Below are 21,082 nucleotides of genomic sequence, written 5' to 3'. Positions count from 1 at the left end.
ACTCGCCGGTCCGCGTCGTCATCTACTTTTAATTTGTCACTCACGAAAGCTTTTGCCGTGACAAAATAAGTTTCAATATTTTCATGATTTTCGATTCTTATTAGAGCTTCTTGCAAACCGATAAAACGGAGATACCTGAAACCAAACTTTAATCACATACTCGGGCTTTAATTATGACGTCGTAATGTATTTCTTGTGATATCGCTTAGATAAATCTTATACATAATGACGTCATTATCCAAATTGAAAAAGGTCACGTTAAATGTAAAATAAAAGCGGGGCAGTCTCTTCAAACGAATTTTTGCAAGGTTCGTAGGAAGATGTTTCATGACATTGTGGTGATGCTTCATAATGATGCTTCATGATGTTTCATGACATTGTGGTGATGCTTCATGACATTATTATGACGTTTCATGACCTGAAGCTCAAACTCTCCCACAAGGTAAAATTATTGGGATCCAGCAACAGCTTAAAGCTCACAAGTGACGTTAAAATGAGAAGTTTTTTGTGACAAATTCGGTTTCTTTGAAGGTTTCTTATGTATTCAGGTTTATGATAGAATATTTTTCAAAGAGATAGAATTCAGTTTCGTACAAACTTGTCAGATATACCAAACTTAAATCATGCTACTGGTACTGGCGGAGTGCTTGCTTGTTTTTATATTTTACTTTTATTTACTTATTGTATTTACCTATTGTAGCCAATTGGTCGATCAGACAACACTTTTAAGAAGCCGAGAAAATACAACAAAAGAATTTCAGGAAAACAAATCATCTAAAATTTTTATTTTGTGTTTGTTATTTTCCGGTTTCAAACTTAAATTTGTTTATTTAGCAATAACCCGCTTCCTTTAGAGTTTGGCTAATTCTTTAATTTTCTTCTTTATATTCCGGTTTGTTGAATTCCCGTTTAGCTTTTCTTTTTTATCTTATTTAGAAATTTATGATTGATTAATTTTGCATTCTACTGGTTTTTTTTGCTTTCCCCTTCTAATAAAATCCGCAATTTTTTCTCCAAAGAGAATGTAAACAACCTTCAGCCTTATACTTTTGTTGGGACGCGACTAAGTGTTCATTTAATGCATATACAACGGTTATTGTGCGGTTTATATTTGTGTGGTTCCAACTTCGAGGTGATAGAGTGGTCCGTTACAGTGAAGTAAATCTTAAACGTAACTGACTACACTACACAATGAGTGAAAGGAGAAGTTTTGGAACAATTCCCCGGATAAAAGGAATCTTGGACTTGGAAACGCGTTGGTATTTTCTACCCAGTAAGCAACCAGAAGACTTGAATGTATATTGATACTATGACGTTTAGGTTTCGTCACAATGGATAGCTGTATTTGACTTAGCTATCGTCTTGGTTGGCATATGAGTCCCTCTCATTTCTGACCGTGAAGTTTGATTTTTCGGTTTACATCAATATGTAAATGTTATTTAACGTACACTTAGGCCTTATTGATAAATCGCCTGCAAAAAAATGAATACCTCGGCAGCAACAGAATACACTTTTATTTATAGCCTTCAGTCGCCCAACAAATGTAATTGAGATAACCACGTTTTAATGCACTCGTTTCACTGTATCTCAATCAACCCTCTTAGACTCGCAAAAAAAACCATCCCATTCTTTTGTAGCATAAATCTTTTTTGTCCGTTCGTTGTTTTTCTTCAAAAGTTGCATCATCTTGACCAAGTTTGACCTCTGACGTATTTGTTTTCCAATTTCCGAACCAGTTCAATCAAGGTCTTCCCATTATCATTTCTGATGCAGATGTTTTTTCGCACGTAGGCTATGACGTGACATAGAGTCACGTGGTGTGGTTGTCACAATACTTTATGACGTTGTGATGATGTTTCATGACGTTGTGGTGATGCCAAGTCATTAAACAGGCGGAATTTGTCAAAAATTGAAATTAAAACCGTTTGGCTCTGTGGCCAAACTCAATTTTTTTCGTTCTATCGTGGTCGAGTACTCTATCTGATCGCCAATCAGTGAAAACGTAAACCTGGCGCTTTATAAGTGTCATCATAATTTGTATTAAGAAATGCCATGTGATGTTACACAGTAACGTTCTTCATCATAACAGCTCAAGTAGCGGCAAGACACCACATTGATTAGCCAAAAAAGGTAATCGTGTTCTTAATTTTTTCACAGTTTGTATTTTGTAGCAATTTACACATTGAGACGCGCAAACCTTTTTTGGAGACGTTTCTTGGCAAAAAAGGCGATTTGCTACTAAAGAGAAATTTTGAAAAATAAAGAACACATTAATCTTTTTGCACGTAAACGTGGTGTCCTGCCGCCATGTAGCGGTCAAGTTGGCGTACGCTACATCGATATCATAATATGGTTGAAATAATAAAACTTTACCTTCAACTGTATGTAGTTTGTGTTATTTGCATTCTCACTGCACCTTGTTTTAATAAACAAAGCCACCATTCAAACGCCAGGTTACACTGAAAACGCCACCTTTCAAGAACCAGTTTTGGTACCAGTCGGCGACCGGATCTAGTGTGAAGTGCTCACGTTCAGCTCACAGTAGACAAGGGAGACTTAATTTGTATTTGGCATCATTTTACCGATATTATCTGAACATTGTCAAGATGATGGTGAGTATGGAATTATGGTTTTATTCTTTAATTGCGTTGTGATAATGAACAAGACAGCCTATCACAAATGGCAACTGAACTTGGTGAACCAGTATAAGGAATGTAAGTTTTTTTGTGCACCAGACAGCGTAATTTTCAAAGTAGGTAGGAAGTTGGCAAGAAAAAGTGTGCACCGGTATGCGCCAATATGCAGCAGATGTCCTTGTTTGGTAATTACTTAACGTAAAAATAGCTTTCTGACCCATTTTGGACATTCCGGTACCCAACGCTTTCTTTCCACACGGGTTAGTAAACTGCAGACTACAGAACTATAGCCAAGGAAAGACTGATAAAAGAACTGATAAGTATGATTTGTGTTGAATGCATAAACAATGCAAGTTACTTGGGACTTTAGCATTTTAGCTTTTAGGAACTTTAAAAATCTGCATTATCTCCTGCTCCTGATTTTGTAAACTTTCCAGCAACACCGAGCAAGTTGAAGAAAACTGAAAAATGAATATAAGCAATAAACAATCAATGAAGGTGGCCACTAGTGTTGCGCATAACTCAAAATTTAATTACGTAATTTAAGTGGCACGTGGTCGTAAGTAATTGCATAATTTTTCCTACTACCGAGCGCATTATTTTATCAAAGTGACGGTTTTGCCGGTGTGCATTTACCGAAGTTGCTGAATCACAATACGATGACCAGCAGATCATTACTGATGGGTTCATCAATAAGTGGATAAGGGGAAGAAAGCAATGCGGTGTTGCAGGGGTTAATGATAGGGCTGGTAAGCTGGAGGTCCCGGGTTGGAATTTGGGTCGGAGGTCATAAGTTTTAAATTTAAAGCAATGCAGTGGCACAGTGGTTAAAGATGGGGTGCATATGCTGGAGGTCTCAAGTTTGAGTCTTATTAGTGTTTGAATTCTTTTTCTCAATTTATTTATGAGAAGTGAGAGTTTGTATCAGAGGGATTAGTTTTAGGTTAATTTACACTTTGGAAAAAAGTTAGTACATTGTTCTAAATTAAAAATTATCACACATTTTAATTCACTGACTTTCGTTCAACGTATTCGTATTTTCCAACTTTGGTAAATGGCAGCTGGTAAAATAGATGTGGCCTTATGTTGTAGAAATACTGTATCATTGTAGTTTCTTGGCAAAGCAGGTTGTTAACACTAGCTAATTGCTTATTGTTGACTTTCAGTTACGCAAAATTTGGGTTTCTTTTTTAAGGCAGCCACTAGATGTCTTCAAAAAAAGGTTGTCTATTCTAAGAAAGCATTTTTTGATTTATTTTTGTTTTATGTTAAAGGCAAGTTAAATGTAAATAAAATTTAATTAGTCATTAATTAAATTCTTAACTCTATTGACGTATTGTGTAATCTTGCACGAGATGCGAAAGCAATGTTCGTTGTGCAGTGTGACATCACCTTAACAGTTTTGTGGTGTCACTGCCATACTTTCCATACTCGATTTATAGTCGTAGCAATAGTTACCAAAGGATGGTTATTACGTCACATTACAAACATTGTTGTCTGCTATTGCTTGGTTTCGAAAACGCAATGTTGGCCAAGAGCCGGGTGCAGATAGTGCATTTCAATTGCCTTAACATAGTAGATGCTGACAGATAAAGAGCTAGTTATTGATGTCTTGTGTGCATGAAATATTCCCAAAACATAGGTTGCGTAATAACAGTATTTGTACAAAACGTTCGTAACAGCAGCTCAGTTCTGTGGTTTTTGTGATTATTGTCAGTTACATGCAACACAAGTGGCCTCCAAGTAAGGTCCTCCTCCGTTTGAAGTTAAAGATTTTGATGCCTCTGGCATGTGTCACGGTCAGGGGTGCATTGATCTGAATACTTTAGATTATACAAAGCTGCAAACCCGTCACTGTTTTGGTTTAAACGTTGAGATGTAATAATATCAATTATTTTTTATCAACTCCTTGAAACAACAGATTGTTCCATTATGACGTTTTAAAAATTATTTTAGGACGGACTTGATGACAGCCCTGACCTTCTTGCCGAGGACAGCAAAGGTCATAGGTCAGTGAGTGTTGACCTTACTGACACGTCGTTGATGGTTGATATCTCTGATGCTTTAAGCGAGAAAGACAAGGTCAAGTTTACGGTCCACACCAAGGTGAGTGCTGCGACCGTCTTCTCTTTAAAAATCTCTCAATTTGACCAAATATTTTGTTCAGACCACGATGAAAGAGTTCAAGTCGAACGAGTTCTCTGTTGTTCGTCACCATGAGGAGTTTGTCTGGCTTCATGACTCGTATGTTGATGACGAAAGATACGCCGGCATCTTGGTAAGTTGTCAATGGCATGTGTAGAGGCAGAAACACATAATCACTTTTATGTGCTTAGAAATAATCTGTTATAACCAGCGGACCCTCAGTTGTGTTTAGGGCAGAGTGCCATCAAGGTCCAAGTTAGTAATGATAAGACTGCTATGCTATGTAAGTTAAGTGTAATTTTATGCTAGTTATATCTTACCTTGGATTTTCTACAATAGAGTCCACTATTTGCTATACTATAGTCCAGTGAATACCTAAATCTATTTTTAGTGGACACCCCTGGGCATCTGGCTTTGCAAAAATGGGCAGGGCAATAAATGCCCCTCGAAAGAGTTAGATGCTCAGCTCTGGCAATCTTAGCTTAATCTGCCAACAGACACAATCAACAATGCAGTTGTTTTAGGCCTGAAATTTCACAAAAGCTCTGCTCTTTCTCCCCAATGGTCAGGTCACAATTGCCAGAGTCATTTCTTGCAACTACATCTCTTCATACTCTTCAAATCTCTTTGTGCTGTGCGCATAGCGTAGTGTGGCACAGAGCACACCTTACACAATGGCATCATCCAGACATCAGTCACATGGGCAACCTCATTGTGCTTAGAATCCATAGAAAAACGATGGGTGCCCATTTGGCATCCATTCGGCTCAATGTTGGATGCCCATTTCAAAATTTGGTTGCCATGGTACCGAGACACCCACTAAAATCTGATGCTGTGGTATTCAGGTGTACAGCATGCAAATTCACATCAACCAGTTATGCAACGTGTGTTGACCTTCACAATCTAAGTAATCTTACCGACTTACCATGATCATTTGCCATTTAATAAATTTTCGACCGTGGTTCTAAACCGGATGTGGTCGGTGCTTTGAAAGTGTCGTAGGCAATGGAACTGGCACTTGGCAAAGAATGTAGCGACGGTATCGATAATTGGCGCTATTTCAAAAACATAGTCCAGTGCTTTGCGGGTAGTCGGTACCGATACTTTTTGTAAAGCGGATCCTGTTGCAAGTGCAGTTTTTGCCGATATTACGACTCAAAACTGAAAACGTACTTCTCAAAACTTTGAAGTAATTATTTTAAAAGTACCGAGTACCGGAACTGATTTATATTTCTTGAAAAGTAATTCAGCTTTTTTAGACAAAGTACTGACGGTACCAGTACCGAGATAAGCACCGCGGGTTCGGCACCGCAGTATCGCGGTGTGTTTTAAGTTTTTTAACTGGTTAAATTTTAGTTCTTTATATAATGTGCCGCAATTGAAGTTGAGCTGCTGTCAATTTGTATGAATGCTCTTGCTCTTGAAAATGTTCATTCGCTTAGATTCCACCAACACCGGCTCGACCAGACTTCGATGCGTCCCGTGACAAGCTCGCCAAGTTAAGCGAAGGAGATGGCTCCATGACCAAGGAGGAGTTTTCTAGGATGAAGCAGGAGCTTGAGGCGTGAGTTGCTGCGAGTCCGAGCACAGCAAGATACTTTTTAACAACTTCTCATTGCAGAGAGTATCTTTCCATCTTCAAGAAGACAGTCGCGATGCACGAATTGTTCCTCTCACGTCTCGCATCTCATCCCACACTGAGGAACAATCACAACTTCAGAGTCTTTCTCGAATACGAAAAAGAAGTTTGTGTTTTCTCACAATTTTCAACTTTCACATCAGATTTTCATTTTAAACTTATTCACCAAAATTTATCTCAAAGATGAACCTTGTTGATGAAATTATTTGTAAACGCAGTTGAATGTTCGTGGGAAGAACAAGAAGGAAAAGTTGACGGGGTTTTTTAAAAATATTACAAAATCTGCGGATGAGTCAATCTTATTGTCGGGCCAAAAGGTTTGAATTTTGTGAATTTTATTTCTAATCAAAAATTTATGTCAGCTTGTTAAAGTTTAATTAAAAAATATGGTTGGTTAGTTCTCACGTTATTAAGTTACAATTGATTTTGGACTGATTCGTGCCGATTGTATCTGTCCCAAACTTGGCAGTTTTTTCTCAAAGTTGAAATAATTTCCAATGTTGTTGACACCAGGATAGTGATGAGTTTTTCGACCATGAGAGGTCATTTATGGGGGAATACCACACAAGGGTCAAAGATGCGATGACTAAGATGGACAAAGTGACGAGAAATCATAAACGTGAGTTTTATGCTTTTTGATATTTTAGGTATTCTGGTCCAGCCATGAAAATTGATTAACTTCGTACTATTAATTCATAGAATGTGCAAGTACGTATTCAAATATTTCCATCCAATTGAAATCACTTGCTACCGTGGAAAACTCGATTGCATCAAGTCATGAAGCTGGATTGGACAGGTTTGTTGATCCACATCGAATCACTCTTATAATACAGAGTCGGCAAATAATTGGTTAGCGTGTCAGCCTTCTATAAAGTCTTGTTATATCTTTATTTCCACGCCGCTAGACAGAGGTGTTACAACCACGCATGGTAAGTTTGGTGTTTATGTTATGTTTATGAATCATTTTGTGATATCGGCAAATTTTCTTGCAGGTCTCTTGTTAAAGTTCACGAATGCATCGAAAAAATTCGGGTTTGTCGTTTGCTAGAAATTTCGTTTTAAATGTTGTGAAGTATTTATGGAATGAATTTATTCTTCTAAATTTTTATTTGAACTTACCTCGAATGTTTTCCGCAGAAACTGGATGCACGATCGGCTTCTGACATTGACCTGAAGCTGGGCGACCTGCTGCGATATTATTACCACGACGCTCAGGCATGCAAGGACTTGCTCTATCGGAGAGCGAGGAGTTTGGCCAACTATGAACATGCAAACAAGGAACTTGATAGATCGAGGGCTCGTGGCAAGAATGTCCACCAGGTTCGATTCTTCATTCAGTGGAGTCACAAAAACTTGAATGCGGTTTAAAGTGATTGTTTCAATTTGACTGTTAAGGCTGAAGAGAATCAAAAAACTCAGCGAGATAAGTTTGAAAGTCTCTCCGAAGTTGGACGGAAGGAGCTGACCGATTTCAAGGGACGGAGAGTGACGGCTTTTCGCAAAAATTTGATCGAGCTCGGAGAACTGCAGCTCAAGCATTCCAAGGTGGTTTCATAAAATTTATGATGTCTGATGAAAGGTTTAAATTTTTGTGCTGAAAATAGTTGATGACGTCATAAAACTTTGGATGGCATCATAATGGTGTAGCTATTTGCAGGCAATGGTGCAGGTGTTGAAAAGTTGCATCTCCACAATCGAACAAATGTGAATTGGACTTTCAGTGACATATTCTTTTACCATAAGATTTCTATGAATGGCAGTGAGCTGGGATGCAGTAAAGATGCTTCTGATTATGATGACACTTCGCAGCTTTGATATGTACGATGATAAGTCATATAATTTCCCATGATCACTATATTATCATCACCTATATGGGGCCTGCATAAGCAAATTGTATCTGACTTTGTACATATATCGCCCAACTATTATTCTCGTATTCAGCAAATTACCAAGAAAATTCTTTGCAGCCAGTTGTTGAAATGTAACTCTGTAATTTTTGTTTGACGTCACATTGTGCAATATTAATGTTCCTATGACGTAGCATTGTTTGTTATGACGTATATGCCGTGTCTTGATTTGATTGGCGGAATGATTTTCATTAAACACTTATGTTATTGGATTTGTCTGAAGCGTGTGAGCCACCTAAGGTCACGTGTCGAGGCCAACATGCTCTAATGAGCAACGACACCTGGATTCTAGAATAGATTTCAGTTTATCTGTACTAAGTTAATGATGACGTCATAAAACCACTACAAAAAATTCTTTGTGTGCTGAAAAGTTTATTTTATTCATCCGCACGTGGGCGACGAAGAGCAGTATATTACGAAAAAGATGACGTCATGCTGAGCGAAGCGTTTTCTCCGCATTGGCGCAGGTCGTTGGAAGGAGTGGCCGCAACAAGCTGCTAGAGCTTAAATGCTGGAGTGGGTCGCAGGGTTGTTTGCGTTATCAGCTTAGTTTGTGTTCGTTGCGTAATTGGCTAAAAATCTTGTTTTGATTCTCTACCATGTTGGGACTTGGGGTCTTAAACGTTGGACAGTTACAAAGCAGAACCGCAACGTTCTACTTCACAGCGGCAAGCCTAGATAGTAATTAGGCCGAGGTAGCAAGGTAGTGGGTTTGCCATGAATGAAGATCCAATTATTTGATTGAGTTGCATCATGCAATGTTGTTTATTGGAGCAAACTTTACGTTACAAGGCAGGTGTGGTTGCCTGTCCCTAGTCGCTAGTTCTAGGTTTTTTAATCTTTCTGTTATTTTGTTTATTATCATGTATTTAGTTTATAAATAAATGATAAGTATGCAAGTACACAACCACAACATGCCTTTGTATTCTAAACCCCAGCTACTTAAATTGTGACGTCATCAGGTTGTGCACTTGTATACTAGATCCCAAATCACTTTCACATGCAGAATATATGTTAATCAAGTGAGCTGCATATTGGTGTACTGGCCATAAACACACTGATATTATTCCATTACTTTAAAACTAGCCTAGGCATGGCATACTTGCTCGTGATTGAGCGGTCACCAGGCATTTATATTTGCAGAAGAGTAGGCCTATATCTTAATTTTTGGCCAAAAAAATAATAGGCCTAATTTGCTTTTGGCTTGGTAGGATCATAATTATTAACTGTTGAACCTGCCCATCCACTCAGCTGTATTAACTGTGATTTTTAGAACAATATGTTTGTTAAGTAAGAAAAGTGATTGATGTAACTCAGCTACTGGAAAGATTTTTAATTTCTTGGAATAATTTGACGTTTTCCTAATAAATTAACGATGGTTCGAAAGAGAAGAAAGGGGGGTGGTGGGGGGAGTGGGTTATTTTGTGGATGTTTTGGGGCAACTGACGAGCCGCCAGAGATAGAACTGGATACAACGACTGACCATTTAATGTCTCACCCGATGACTGAAGCCACTCTACCCATGCCACCTCCTGCTGAACTGCAAGCAAAATTTGCTGAGCTTGTTGTAAGTGACCAGCTCATTATAAACAATATCACACCTTGTAACTGTTGTCTAAAGAGAGAATATGACTTTGATTTTATTCTTTGTACACGGGAAATGTTTCAAAAGCATCAGTGTCCCCTATGAACCCTAAGTTTGAAATGAATGCGGTAATTTGGTCCACATTTGAAAGTCAATCTGGTTATAAGAGGAAGTAATTGTCGTCAAATACTCGATTATGACTTCCATTTTGCAGATTGTTCTTGCTGAAGGAAAGATTTAAACTTTTTTACGTACATCTGAATATTTCTGACAGTTTATCTTTCAAAAACCATCACCACACCTTCCACAAAACATGTTAAAATTTTGTAATATGCCTGGGTCCACATGTGTGTAAGGATTTTGTCGTATAGCTTATAATTGTGCTTTAAACACATTGAAAGCTTTAAACGTGACAATTAGTGACAGCTAGCCAACAAATTTCACTCGTACCCATTCAGTTAATATAATAGATTGCTTCAATCAGTGTAAAATAACATTTGTTTTTTATGAAAATCTATTTTTGGTTCAAAATTTTGTGGTTGTGTCACTTGTGTGATATGATGTAATTTTGCTGTTACATTCATCAAATCTGTTGCAATTTGAGCTCTTCATTAGATTTTGTTGGTAACTAGTGCCATGCAGTTTGAAGAATTACTATCCGCACAGCACATAATGAAAACATTATGACGTCATAATGTCATTATACTACTGTGCTCTAAGAGAAAATAAACTGGCGCTCGTCCAATTTGCACTGACATTCGATTCACGGAGCTTTTCCGTGTTTGTTGCGTCACAAACGCAAAGCCCACATTTTTTCTCACAACGGTTGGTGGTGTGAGCTGAGCGGAAGGCGCCGATTCATCATGCGATTCTGCCTTATTACGTCATAATTCACTTTCAGTCCCGTTTTACGCTTCATTGCGCGCGTAATCTTCAACTGACAACTGGCACAAATTACTCCACAATTTCCAAACAAATGTTCTTGTGTGACGTTAAAATGGTTTTAATCTGTATCGCGGTGTTGTTTGATGTCGGAGTCGCACTTTGTTGTCATCGTTTAAAGTTCAACGCCTGTTATGAGCTGCTCCCTAATGAACTTCAACCTTTGACCTATTTTTAGGATGAACTTGACCTTCCGCCCCAACACAGACAAGCGATGTTCGACTTGACCCCAGAGAAACAATGGCAAATCTATTGCAGCAAAAAACAGGTAGTGTGACATCACTATGATGAAGTGACCCAGCATAGTTTTACGTCATAAAGCATTAAACGAGGTCATGACCTTTGCAGGAGCAAGAAGATCCGAACAAGCAGGCTACGAGTTGGCCGGATTACTACATCGACCGCCTCATCTCTATGAGCACGGTGAGTGCCATATTCCCACAATATTACGTAATCACCATAATGACTAACTTCAGACAGACTCTAAGCCCGTGACGGCATCGTCGATAAATTCTAGATCATTGTTACGTTTAACTGATGTCATTAAGTTTTCATTTAAGTTGTTTAATTGTAGAATAAGCCTGAAAAATAGAAATACCGAGCAAACAATTTCCAGCTCTTGCCGGGCTGACCTACGTAATACGAGCTGACTCACAACACACTCTTTCAAGGAAATTCGAAATTTAATAACTCTATGACGCCACAATGATACCTGCAGCTATCGCCCTGATCGATGATTGTTATCGAACAATGCCAACTAAGTATCAAAAACATTTTTATGATAAGAGTAAAATGTAAAATTTGTAGATTTCTCTGAGCTGATTGTTGATGGAGTGTTGGCGAGATGCCACCATTGATCCACTTCACGACTTCCTCTCTTAGTCGCCTGCTATTGTGACGTAACATGACGTTGTTTATGTTTAGAATGTGGTTGGCATTATTGCGCAGTCCCAATATTATTTTTGTAAATTAGCAGCAAGTTACTTAGCGTAGTTTTAATTTGATTCAAAATGATTTTCTATTTTTACGGCTTATTTTCGCAAACAATGCCTCCCGGTCTTCATTTCGTCATCAATTTTATCATTTTTTTGCCAGAGTTAGATTGAATTTTTGCCTTTTTTAAAGTGGTTTTACATTTTTATAGCTTTATTCAAACCATCAACAAAACTTGCCCATTTGCTCTCCCTCTGACGTCATTTCCTCTACGTCGATAAACGTTATTGTCGTCACCGAAGCGCTATTGTGTTGTCATCATAGATGCGATTCTTGTGCAATATTCCACACTGGCCTCTTTTGCAGTGTCGTTATAAATCTTTGGTCATTGATTTTGGAATCTTGAGTCTATCCACGCCGTATTTCTTGTGACAACTCAGCCAGCCACGAACGCGCCGTTATTAAACGTAGATGATGTCATAGTTCGGCGTCGCGCGTTCAGACCTTTAAAATGTGACTTTTGGCGATGATTTTTCCAGCAATGGTTTGGACGATGACGATAACATCGAAGTTTATCTTCTCGTTGTTATGATCAGGTTGAAACAAGGATAAATTATTTGTTTGGAAACTCCACCATAATTTTGTAGATTTGTGCAAAGTCGCCCAAGTTCTGCTGCCAATTTCCTATTTAATTTTGATTGTACTGTTGTGTATATTCTTGTGTTGACCTACCAGCAATAATCATGAAGCCATTTGCCCACTTTTGAAAATTTGATCTAATCATCGGCTTATAGTGACAGGGACTTTTAATAACCACGTCTGAAAAGAAATTCTAATCGAACTTTTTTGCTTGGATTAAGCAAGTCTCAAACCAACAAGTTGAATCAAGATGACTTGCCAGGGGCTCCGTGTTGTAATGCTCAGTGGCTTATGCCAACAAGGAAATTTCTACAAAGGACGCCTGATGTTTATTTTGTGCTATAATGTCCCAGTACAACTGTGCAACATCTGGGCATGTGTATTGTGTTTATGTGTTGCTGTTTCTAGGTGATTGTGGGTTGCGCCGGTCTAATTGATGTTTGTGGTCAGCTTAATGAGACATTTCACTGAGTTTTGCCGACGCCACTTATTACATTTTTGTCATTCTTTTGCCAGCATGGCACAAACTTTTTTCTTCACCGAATTTATTTCCATCACTTGTGGTTATGGCTCTTGGTCTATCCCAAAATTTGTTTCTGTCTGAGCTCAACACATCAACTCCAGGGTCCATGTTCTTTACTTAACATTTCAAGATTGCCCGGAAGACACTTCGTTGAATGAACACGAGTCCCAATTTTGTTTATATGACCCGTTGCAATAAGTTAATATTGTTATTGTGACATCATAACCACTTTTTGTTCCAGATAATGGTTTTAGTGTATGACGAAGAAGAGATTGATATGAGGTTGAAGCTGGTTGATGGGCTCAAGACAGCGTTACGAACCCAGCCAATGAGGTGAGAGCACACATAGGGTTGTAATATCCGAGCAAATTTGCTTATGCATCAGTTTATAATTTTGCTACCATGAGAAAGGGGATGTAACTTTTATGCAACGGTGGTGTCTAATTCCCAGATGAGCATGACTCACTTAATGGACTCTTTATCTTGTAATGACTTGACTTGTTCCTCTCACATTAGCATGGCGTTCATCTGAAGGTTTGCGTTGTGCAGGATGTCTGTGTAGAATGTGTTAGGTTTTGTTTTAAATAAACAGTGTTTGTGGAGTCAGTACGCTGACCGTATTATATGAGGTATGACTGTGTGCTTTGGAATAATATCTACATGTACTCTGCTGTGTATTGCTCATAATATTAATAAAGTTTGATAGAGAAACAACAAGAGCTTGAAAATGCTTCAAAAGTTTAGTTGATTTGCAGGTTAAATATGTGATATTGTTTAATATCTTGTCATTTGCGCAATTCCATCATGCGATGGGCCTCAGAATGTAGAATTGTTTTCGTTTTAAATTATATTGATGTTGGATTAAAATTTGTTGCATTGTGTTGATCTTGCTCAGTGGTTGTGTGACCTGTGATAGAAGGAAACTGACATCATGGCAACATTCACCTTTAACCTTTTAATAACTTGTTCGAAGGTTTGTCGTTCGCTTCACCGAACTCGATGGACTTTCATGCATCTTGAACTTTCTCAAGAATATGGCAGCAGAAGTCCGCGAAAGTCGGATTCACACTTCCATCATCGGATGTGTCAAAGCTCTCATGAACAACACGGTTTGTGCCCTACAGGGTTTGCTGTGTGCATCATTTATATTGTTCAATTTTATATTGTGTTTATGGGTGACAGCAAGGTAGAGCAAACGTACTCGCCCACCCTGAAGGGATTAACGTGATAGCTCAGAGTTTATCGTGCGACAGTTTGAGAACTAAGATTGCAGTTCTTGAAATCCTCGGAGCAGTTTGTCTTGTTCCTGGAGGTCACAAAAAGGTTTTGGAAGCGATGCTGCATTTCCAGAAGTTTGCCCACGAGCGGACAAGATTCCAGGTGAGTTGGAGCAAAAATGTTTCTTTATTCTTCCAGTGATGAGTTGCACATAAAGCTGCTACAATTCGATCCAATTTCCTAATCGTTGATGTCCTGTTCATTGCAGATCATTGTTAATGAGTTATCATTGAACCACCATTCGTCAGAAGATGACAGTTTTGAAGTGAACCTGAAGACAACGATCATGTCTTTCCTCAACGCTCTCATCAATTGCGGTGCAGGAGAGGTGACGGAAGAAATTTGTGTTTTATTGAAGTTTGAAATATTTCTGCTTGAGCTGACTGCCACTGCCCAGTTCAAACTAGACAGGTCCACCACAAGGCTTTCAGAGCACGAGTAGATTTATAGATCAAGGCAGAATGTTTGAGATATTTGCAAATTGCCCAGATTAAGTTACAGCTCCAGGGCTAAGCTGCTCGACATTGAGATGATGAAGAATAATGAAAAATTGACATCACCACAAATGTCGTGTTTATAATTTTTCCCTGTTTTCAAAGTTTTATCGGTTACATTAAATAACTGGATCCAATATGGTCCTTTTCTGTTAGTAACTAATTATTTTGTTGACGATTATAGCGGGAATGGTTTGTGGCGCCTCCTTCAATTACGTCAATTACTTTTGTTAACTTTCAGGAGATATTTGGAGAAGCTAAACACTTTTCACGGCTTGGTTTGAAAAAAGTTCTGAGGCATCTCGACAACCAGGCAGTATTGACTGAGATTTAGTTGGTTGAGTTTTGTTATATTTAAAGTTATGCATTAGCACGCGGTCAGTGTTCAGCAAATCAGACAGATTTCACTTGAGCAATCACCATGAGATCAGGAGCTTGTTGGTGACAGGAGTCATTGTTGCATGGGTGGCTAAAACTTGGTGATGATTCCACCAACGCCATTAACTTCTTCCTATCATTTTCATCCAGGATCATCTCGAGTTCCGATGTCATCTTCGATATGAACTTCTTTTGCTTGGAATCCAGCCAATCATGGACCAGTTGCGTGAGTACGAGAGCGATCTTCTGAACAAGCACATCAGTTTCTTTGAGATGGTTCGTCGAGAAGACGAAGATGAGATTGCATCAAGATTCGACGTGGTAACCATCATCATCGTACTTCGCGGAATGTCCAGGAATTAAAAAAATAAACATTCTTTGCAGGATCACGTCGACACGAAGAGCGCGACTGAAATGTTCGAGTTTATTCAAAAGAAACTTTGTTACACTGAAGCCTACCCCCAGCTTATGTCCCTTCTCTATCATTGCATGCTTCTTCCATGTAAGTAGAAGCATCAAATGATTATTGTGTAACAGGCACTCAGTTATTTTGTGCTATGATGTCATAATTTGTAGTGAATCGAGGGGGTTGTCCATTCCATTGGCAACTTTTTGATCGGATTGTTCAACAAATCACGCTCCAGCGTCTTGATGGAGTAGACCCCGACGTCTCCTTCCTCAAAGATTTCAATCTTGAGCGTTGCTTGAAACTGTGAGTTTGTTTCAAATTTATGGGCATGGGGTGGCAACTGTCAACACTGACTTGTGCTTGAAATGCAACAATTTTCCACGTTGTAATGAAGAGTTTTTTCGTTTCATTCTCTGACCTTTTTATGGTTATATTAAATTCCTTCCGAGCTTAGTATGCCTTAACATGGCTGTTTGAACAAATTTCGTCATTAACCTGTTTGGACTCGCCACAGCTTGGCTGGTTACTTTGTACATCTGGAAACGTTGTTAGTTGGTGATGCTGTGGGCTCAAAATTCTTTTAATTATCCAGATTGGTCGACGAGAACGAGATCAGCAAATGGAAGGAGAGCGCCGAATCGATGAAGAAAAGTGAGACAGCAACCGTGGATAATGAGATGTCCATGTAATAATACACGATATCTTCCAGAACACGATGAGATGAAGAGTCGACTGGAGAGGAAGGAGCGAGAGTGCGAAGCGAAGATCCAGGAGAAGGAGGAACTGATGAAGACTCTGAACATCATGAAAGGGAAGTTGGACTCGGAGTCAAAGGAGAAGTTCGGAGCCGAGCAGAAGCTCACCGAGATGACTCAGCATGCTGAAGTTCTCAGAAAAACTGTGAGTCATGACAATATATGCAGACACTCGATGGCGTAGTGATCCTTGCCCAGCAAGCATGCGTTCCGCTTCACTTAACACAAATAGACATCCGTAGACACTTGCGCGCTTCTATTATGACAAAACAAAGCTTACATCGAGCGTGTAATTGGTAGTTATGATGCATTGTTATCGTAATTGCTACAGCATAGGTATGCATGAGCGTCACTAATCTCATATCTTGCTATAACAAGCCTCATATGGTTGTAGTCATCAGGGGAGGACCACTATAGTTTGCCACCAGAAGAACATCCGTATGACGTGGTAAGGTGCTGCTAGTTGCACTAACCGCATGTATAACTGATCCACTTCATTATAGTGCATGAGCTCGTAGATAAAGCATGCTGACTCCTAACACAGCTTCGTATCTCCAGTAACACTTTGCCGTCTCATGATGGCTAAGCAAAGTGATAATGCAACTTCCTTTGTTGGTCTGAAGTTTTTCTCTTCGTAACATTGTTTGACTCAAGTCTGCTTTTCAGATTTTTTTCACCAAAGCTCATGTCGTATTTCTTTCAACACTGACGTGTCAATGCTTGCTTGTGTTTGATTGTATGATGTCTATGTAGATTCTTGACGAACGTGAAGAAAAAGAAAAGTTGCAGAATATTATTAAAAGCGGGAACATTCCTGATAATGTGAAGGATGGTGCCCTGAGTGCCCCTCCCCCTCCCCCGCCACCCCCTGCCGGGAATATCCCGCCTCCACCACCAGCTCCAGGTGGGGCTCCACCCCCGCCACCTCCCCCTCCTCCCGGAGGAGGTCCACCCCCACCAGGTGCACCCCCACCTCCTGGAGCCCCCAGCATGGGACCTCCTAAACCGTCACTCCCTCCGAAGAAGATCCCGAAGTCGTCGAATCCATTGAAATCATTTAATTGGTCAAAGCTTCCGGAGAGCAAAATATCTGGGACCATCTGGGTTGAGTTGGATGACTCGAAGGTTTGTGCCGGGCGTGAATATGCTGAGTCAGGTGCTGGGTTTAATGCGTCTCTCTTTGTTTCAGGCGTTCAAGTTCATTGATCTGCCCGACCTTGACAACACCTTCTCAGCATACCAGAGGCAGCAGGTCAGTGAATGACAAGTGGCATGTTGCACCTGGCATATTATATTCAGCTGCCAGCATGTTGTTTCGATGCTCCTTGCATTGTTTTATGCGAAATGTTGGAGCCTTTCTATGACTTGGTGTATTTGCTGCTTAACAATTTGCTGCTACTAATGCAGTTTTTCAGGATGACTGTAATTCCACTAGATACACTTAATTTGTCAATTTCATATGATGGTCGTGGTTTGTTGCTCACAGTCATTCCATTCAATGCAGTTTGATGTGTGATGCCGTGTTTTTCATGAAATTAAACCTGATTTCTAACACATCCACCAGGGGTTATACAAACATCTTGTTTCATAAAAAACATGGCAGAAATGACACTAATGTCTGGTGCTCTGAGTACTAACCTTCTGCTTTTTTGCATGTTATTTTCACATTTATAGGAGGCACCTGTTGATACCGCACCTAAGGTGAGACATGAATAATTGTAAAGATAGCTCGTGCAATTACGGCGATGTAACCAGCTGCTTAATTCCACCTTCTGGCCTCCCTTCATAAGAATATTCCAAAGAAAAGTTGTGCGGTTGATCATGTCTTTGCGCAACATTTATCCTCTATCTTCCAGAAGTACGGCTCCCAGGAAGATTTATCGGTGAAGAAGGTGAAGGAGTTGTCTTTGATCGATGGACGTCGAGCCCAGAACTGCACCATCCTGCTCTCCAAGTTGAAGTTGAGTGATGACGAGATTAGGAGAGCCGTCCTCACCTGCGACAAGGTAAGAACCTTCACCTGCTCCTCCTCGTGCCAGTCTCTGATGAGCTTTGTTCGTTGTTAGAGCGAAGATCTCCCGAAGGACATGCTGGAGCAGATGCTGAAGTTCATCCCGGCCAAGGAGGAGGTGGACATGTTCAACGAGCACAAGAACGATGTTGCCAAGATGGCTCGCGCCGATCGATTCCTCTATGAGATGAGTCGGTTAGTTTTGTCTTTCTTTTGTCATAATACAAACTTCACACATGAGTGCGAATTCCACCTATCTTGGATAGATCCAACTATTGCAAATTTCTGCCCAAATTATAACGTCATAGCAATGTAGATCCAAACTTTGATGGGATTCTGAAAATTTTTACAAACACTTTCCAACACAACTGCAGTGATTGGGCGGTCGTCAAATTCCTAAAACATGAGATTCAAGTTAAATTGTTGGACAGAAATGAAAATCATCTCTGGTTAGAAACCAGCTTAAGCCGCTTTAAAGTTAACGTCGTGCTGCAGGGCATTGAACCAACTGCAAAGAACTTGTGCAATAAAATGCCAGGTTAGGGATGACATGATTGCAAAGACCACCTCAAGTGATGGTAGTTATCGGAGCATTTTTGGGTTGGGTTTTTATAGTAAGTGCTAGGTCCATAGGGGTGTCCTTGCTGTGATACAACTTTTAAGCAAACCTTGTTGTTCCGCTTTCATCGCATGATTTTCTTAAAAATTTTGCGCAAAAGTTTTACGTCTTTCATCTGAACAATGCTAGGAATTGTTGTCGTGTTCATTTGGTCAAGTTTTAAAATGTTAAAAGTCAGAAATTATGTCATAAATAAAATTCACTTGCAACTCGCTGCTATGCTCTGCCTTCTATCTCCAGGATTCATCACTATGAGCAAAGATTGCAAGCTTTGTTTTATAAAAAGAAATTTCATGAACGAGCTTCGGAAATTCAACCAAAAATCGAAGGTAAGTGAACTAAGGTCACCACTAGAGGTCAGCCTTTAATGTTATTTGTTCCAAAAGCGATCGTAGAAGCATCGAAGGAGCTGCAAGGAAGCAAGCGGATACGCAAGGTGCTTGAGATGATCCTTGCGTTCGGAAACTACATGAACAAGGGGGCCAGGGGGAATGCTTACGGGTTCAGACTCCAGAGCTTGAACAAAATTTCCGACACAAAGTCCAGCACGAACAGGTTTGTTGACGAATTATCTCGAAAGAAAGAAACATTCCTCTGATTAATTGTGGTTTGTTCCTCTATAGGAGCATAACCCTCCTCCACTTCTTGATTGCGATGCTGGAGAAGAATCATCCCGATGCGATCAATCTTCCCGATGATCTCAAGCACTTGGAGTTGGCTGCTAGGGTCAGGTGAGTTCACTCGGTGAAAAGTTGTTTGAAAAGATTATGACGCGACCTTTCAACAGCTTAGCCGAGCTGGAAAAGGAAGTGACGTCGCTGCGTCTCGGCCTCAAGAATTTGAAGACGGAACTGGATCTCCAGAAAAGTCGTCAGTCAGCCGGCCAAAGTGAAGCCGAAGATCAATTCGTCGCGGTCATGACCGAATTTGCGACCGTCGCTAATTTTTCCTTCACTGAACTCGAGGAATTGTTGACGGAGGCAAAAGCGAGGGTGAGATTCGAGCGTTTCCGCCACACGAGGCATCATTCTAACTATTGTGGGTTTAGTTCAGCAAAGTTGTCGAAATGTTCGGGGAAGATCCGAAGAAGCTTCAGCCGGACGCATTCTTTCGACTCTTCACGGACTTCCTGGATGCGTTCAACTCCGCGAGGAAGGAGAACATCTCGATGCGGCAGAAGAAAGCCGATGAGGAGAGGAGGAGGAAGAAAGAGCAGGAGGTGATTCCCCCACTTGATGAAGGTAATCCCCTTCTTACGTTTCCTTTAAATCTTGTGACGTCATAATTGCAGAGAGAGGCGGAGCGGGCGCGTAAGAAGCAATCAACGGTGACGAGGAAGAGGAGCGAGGACGCGCGCGGAGAGTTTGACGACCTGGTGTCCGCTCTCAAGACCGGGGAGGTCTTTGAGAAGGACGGAAACAAATTCCAGAAGAGGAACCGGCAGCGGCGGAACCCGAATCTTCTCGACTCAGATCGCGAGCGCGTCGGCAAAATAACCACCCATATTTGATCACGTGACGTGACTGTCTTGCGAATTCGTGTGTTTCAAGTTGACACTGATTGATGTTGGTGTAATTGCACCCGGCCATCCATGAGCGTGAATCGTTGTCATGCCTTTGTGCCATTTACTTTATTGGTTTGGGCAACGTGCCTGTATTATTCAGCCACCGATAGTTAATATTTGCCTATTTAGTAACAAGGGTAATTATGATGGGCGGTTACGTCATCATTGAACTCACTGCGCAAACATTCGATGCAAAAAATTTGCCAAATTATTTTTAGTTCCCGTTTCAGTATTGTCACGTGACGAAACAGACAAACCTTCATCTTGAGGCAAACAGTGTTTGGGTAAAAGGTTTCTTCCTTTGCGGTTTTATTTAACTCTTGTGCCATTTGTTGAAAGTCATAAAATTTATAAATCTTTGACGTCATCCGGCGCTATCTTCACTCTGTAAAGGTGTACGCACAATGACGTCACACATGTAACTTATGATTTAAGTCAGGTACCGCGCATGTGTCGCGTTTTATGGTCTTAATAAATTGTTGAGCTTATTTTGCTTCGTACTTATCTGGCATATTGCTGTCGTCACAAAGCAAGTATTTATTACGTATCAAACGTCCACATAAAGGCGCTATTGCAGCGTGTGCACAACGTTTCTAGATTTCATTTTGACGTCACAATCTGGTCT

General features: G+C 40.1%; 2 protein-coding genes across 6 annotated transcripts; both read left to right on the top strand.

Annotated features, from left to right (window-relative positions):
• The first annotated feature begins 2,455 nt into the window (after nt 1-2,455).
• Nucleotides 2,456-8,539, top strand: LOC143445451 (sorting nexin-6-like). Of its 2 annotated transcripts, none has more exons than XM_076944558.1 (12): nt 2,456-2,612; nt 4,593-4,742; nt 4,804-4,914; nt 6,224-6,345; nt 6,403-6,526; nt 6,639-6,737; nt 6,934-7,039; nt 7,120-7,216; nt 7,413-7,452; nt 7,558-7,740; nt 7,816-7,965; nt 8,078-8,539. In XM_076944558.1, exons 1-12 carry the CDS (start codon nt 2,607-2,609, stop codon nt 8,126-8,128), a joined length of 1,239 nt encoding a protein of 412 aa, XP_076800673.1. In that variant the 5' UTR covers nt 2,456-2,606; the 3' UTR covers nt 8,129-8,539. The 2 variants fall into 2 exon arrangements, with proteins under 2 accessions (XP_076800673.1, XP_076800671.1); XM_076944556.1 differs by lacking the exon at nt 2,456-2,612 and adding an exon at nt 3,000-3,134.
• A 1,041-nt stretch (nt 8,540-9,580) lies between these two features.
• LOC143445447 (disheveled-associated activator of morphogenesis 2-like) lies at nt 9,581-20,945 on the top strand. 4 transcript variants are annotated; one of them, XM_076944550.1, is made up of 24 exons: nt 9,581-9,894; nt 11,033-11,122; nt 11,203-11,277; nt 13,191-13,282; nt 13,923-14,058; nt 14,132-14,329; nt 14,436-14,555; nt 15,250-15,420; nt 15,484-15,601; nt 15,676-15,811; nt 16,101-16,159; nt 16,218-16,408; nt 16,658-16,711; nt 17,017-17,388; nt 17,453-17,515; nt 17,938-17,964; nt 18,120-18,269; nt 18,330-18,469; nt 19,134-19,222; nt 19,280-19,448; nt 19,517-19,624; nt 19,681-19,885; nt 19,942-20,112; nt 20,185-20,945. In XM_076944550.1, exons 1-24 carry the CDS (start codon nt 9,703-9,705, stop codon nt 20,401-20,403), a joined length of 3,345 nt encoding a protein of 1,114 aa, XP_076800665.1. In that variant the 5' UTR covers nt 9,581-9,702; the 3' UTR covers nt 20,404-20,945. The 4 variants fall into 4 exon arrangements, with proteins under 4 accessions (XP_076800665.1, XP_076800667.1, XP_076800666.1 ...); XM_076944552.1 differs by lacking the exon at nt 16,658-16,711; XM_076944551.1 differs by lacking the exon at nt 17,938-17,964.
• The last annotated feature ends 137 nt before the right edge of the window (nt 20,946-21,082 follow it).

Source organism: Clavelina lepadiformis, chromosome 2 (genome assembly GCF_947623445.1).
Source record: "Clavelina lepadiformis chromosome 2, kaClaLepa1.1, whole genome shotgun sequence".
Taxonomy (NCBI): domain Eukaryota; kingdom Metazoa; phylum Chordata; class Ascidiacea; order Aplousobranchia; family Clavelinidae; genus Clavelina; species Clavelina lepadiformis.
This window is presented reverse-complemented; position numbering and strand designations above follow the sequence as displayed.

Coding starts and splice junctions, on each gene's coding strand:
- LOC143445451 (XM_076944556.1), top strand. CDS start 3,105: ATGAATATAAGCAATAAACAATCAATGAAG. Junction 7,741..7,815: donor GTGGCAAGAATGTCCACCAG/GTTCGATTCTTC, acceptor TTGACTGTTAAG/GCTGAAGAGAATCAAAAAAC. Junction 7,966..8,077: donor TGCAGCTCAAGCATTCCAAG/GTGGTTTCATAA, acceptor AGCTATTTGCAG/GCAATGGTGCAGGTGTTGAA.
- LOC143445447 (XM_076944550.1), top strand. CDS start 9,703: ATGGTTCGAAAGAGAAGAAAGGGGGGTGGTGGGGGGAGTGGGTTATTT. Junction 19,886..19,941: donor TGACGGAGGCAAAAGCGAGG/GTGAGATTCGAG, acceptor TTGTGGGTTTAG/TTCAGCAAAGTTGTCGAAAT. Junction 20,113..20,184: donor GGAGGAAGAAAGAGCAGGAG/GTGATTCCCCCA, acceptor TCATAATTGCAG/AGAGAGGCGGAGCGGGCGCG.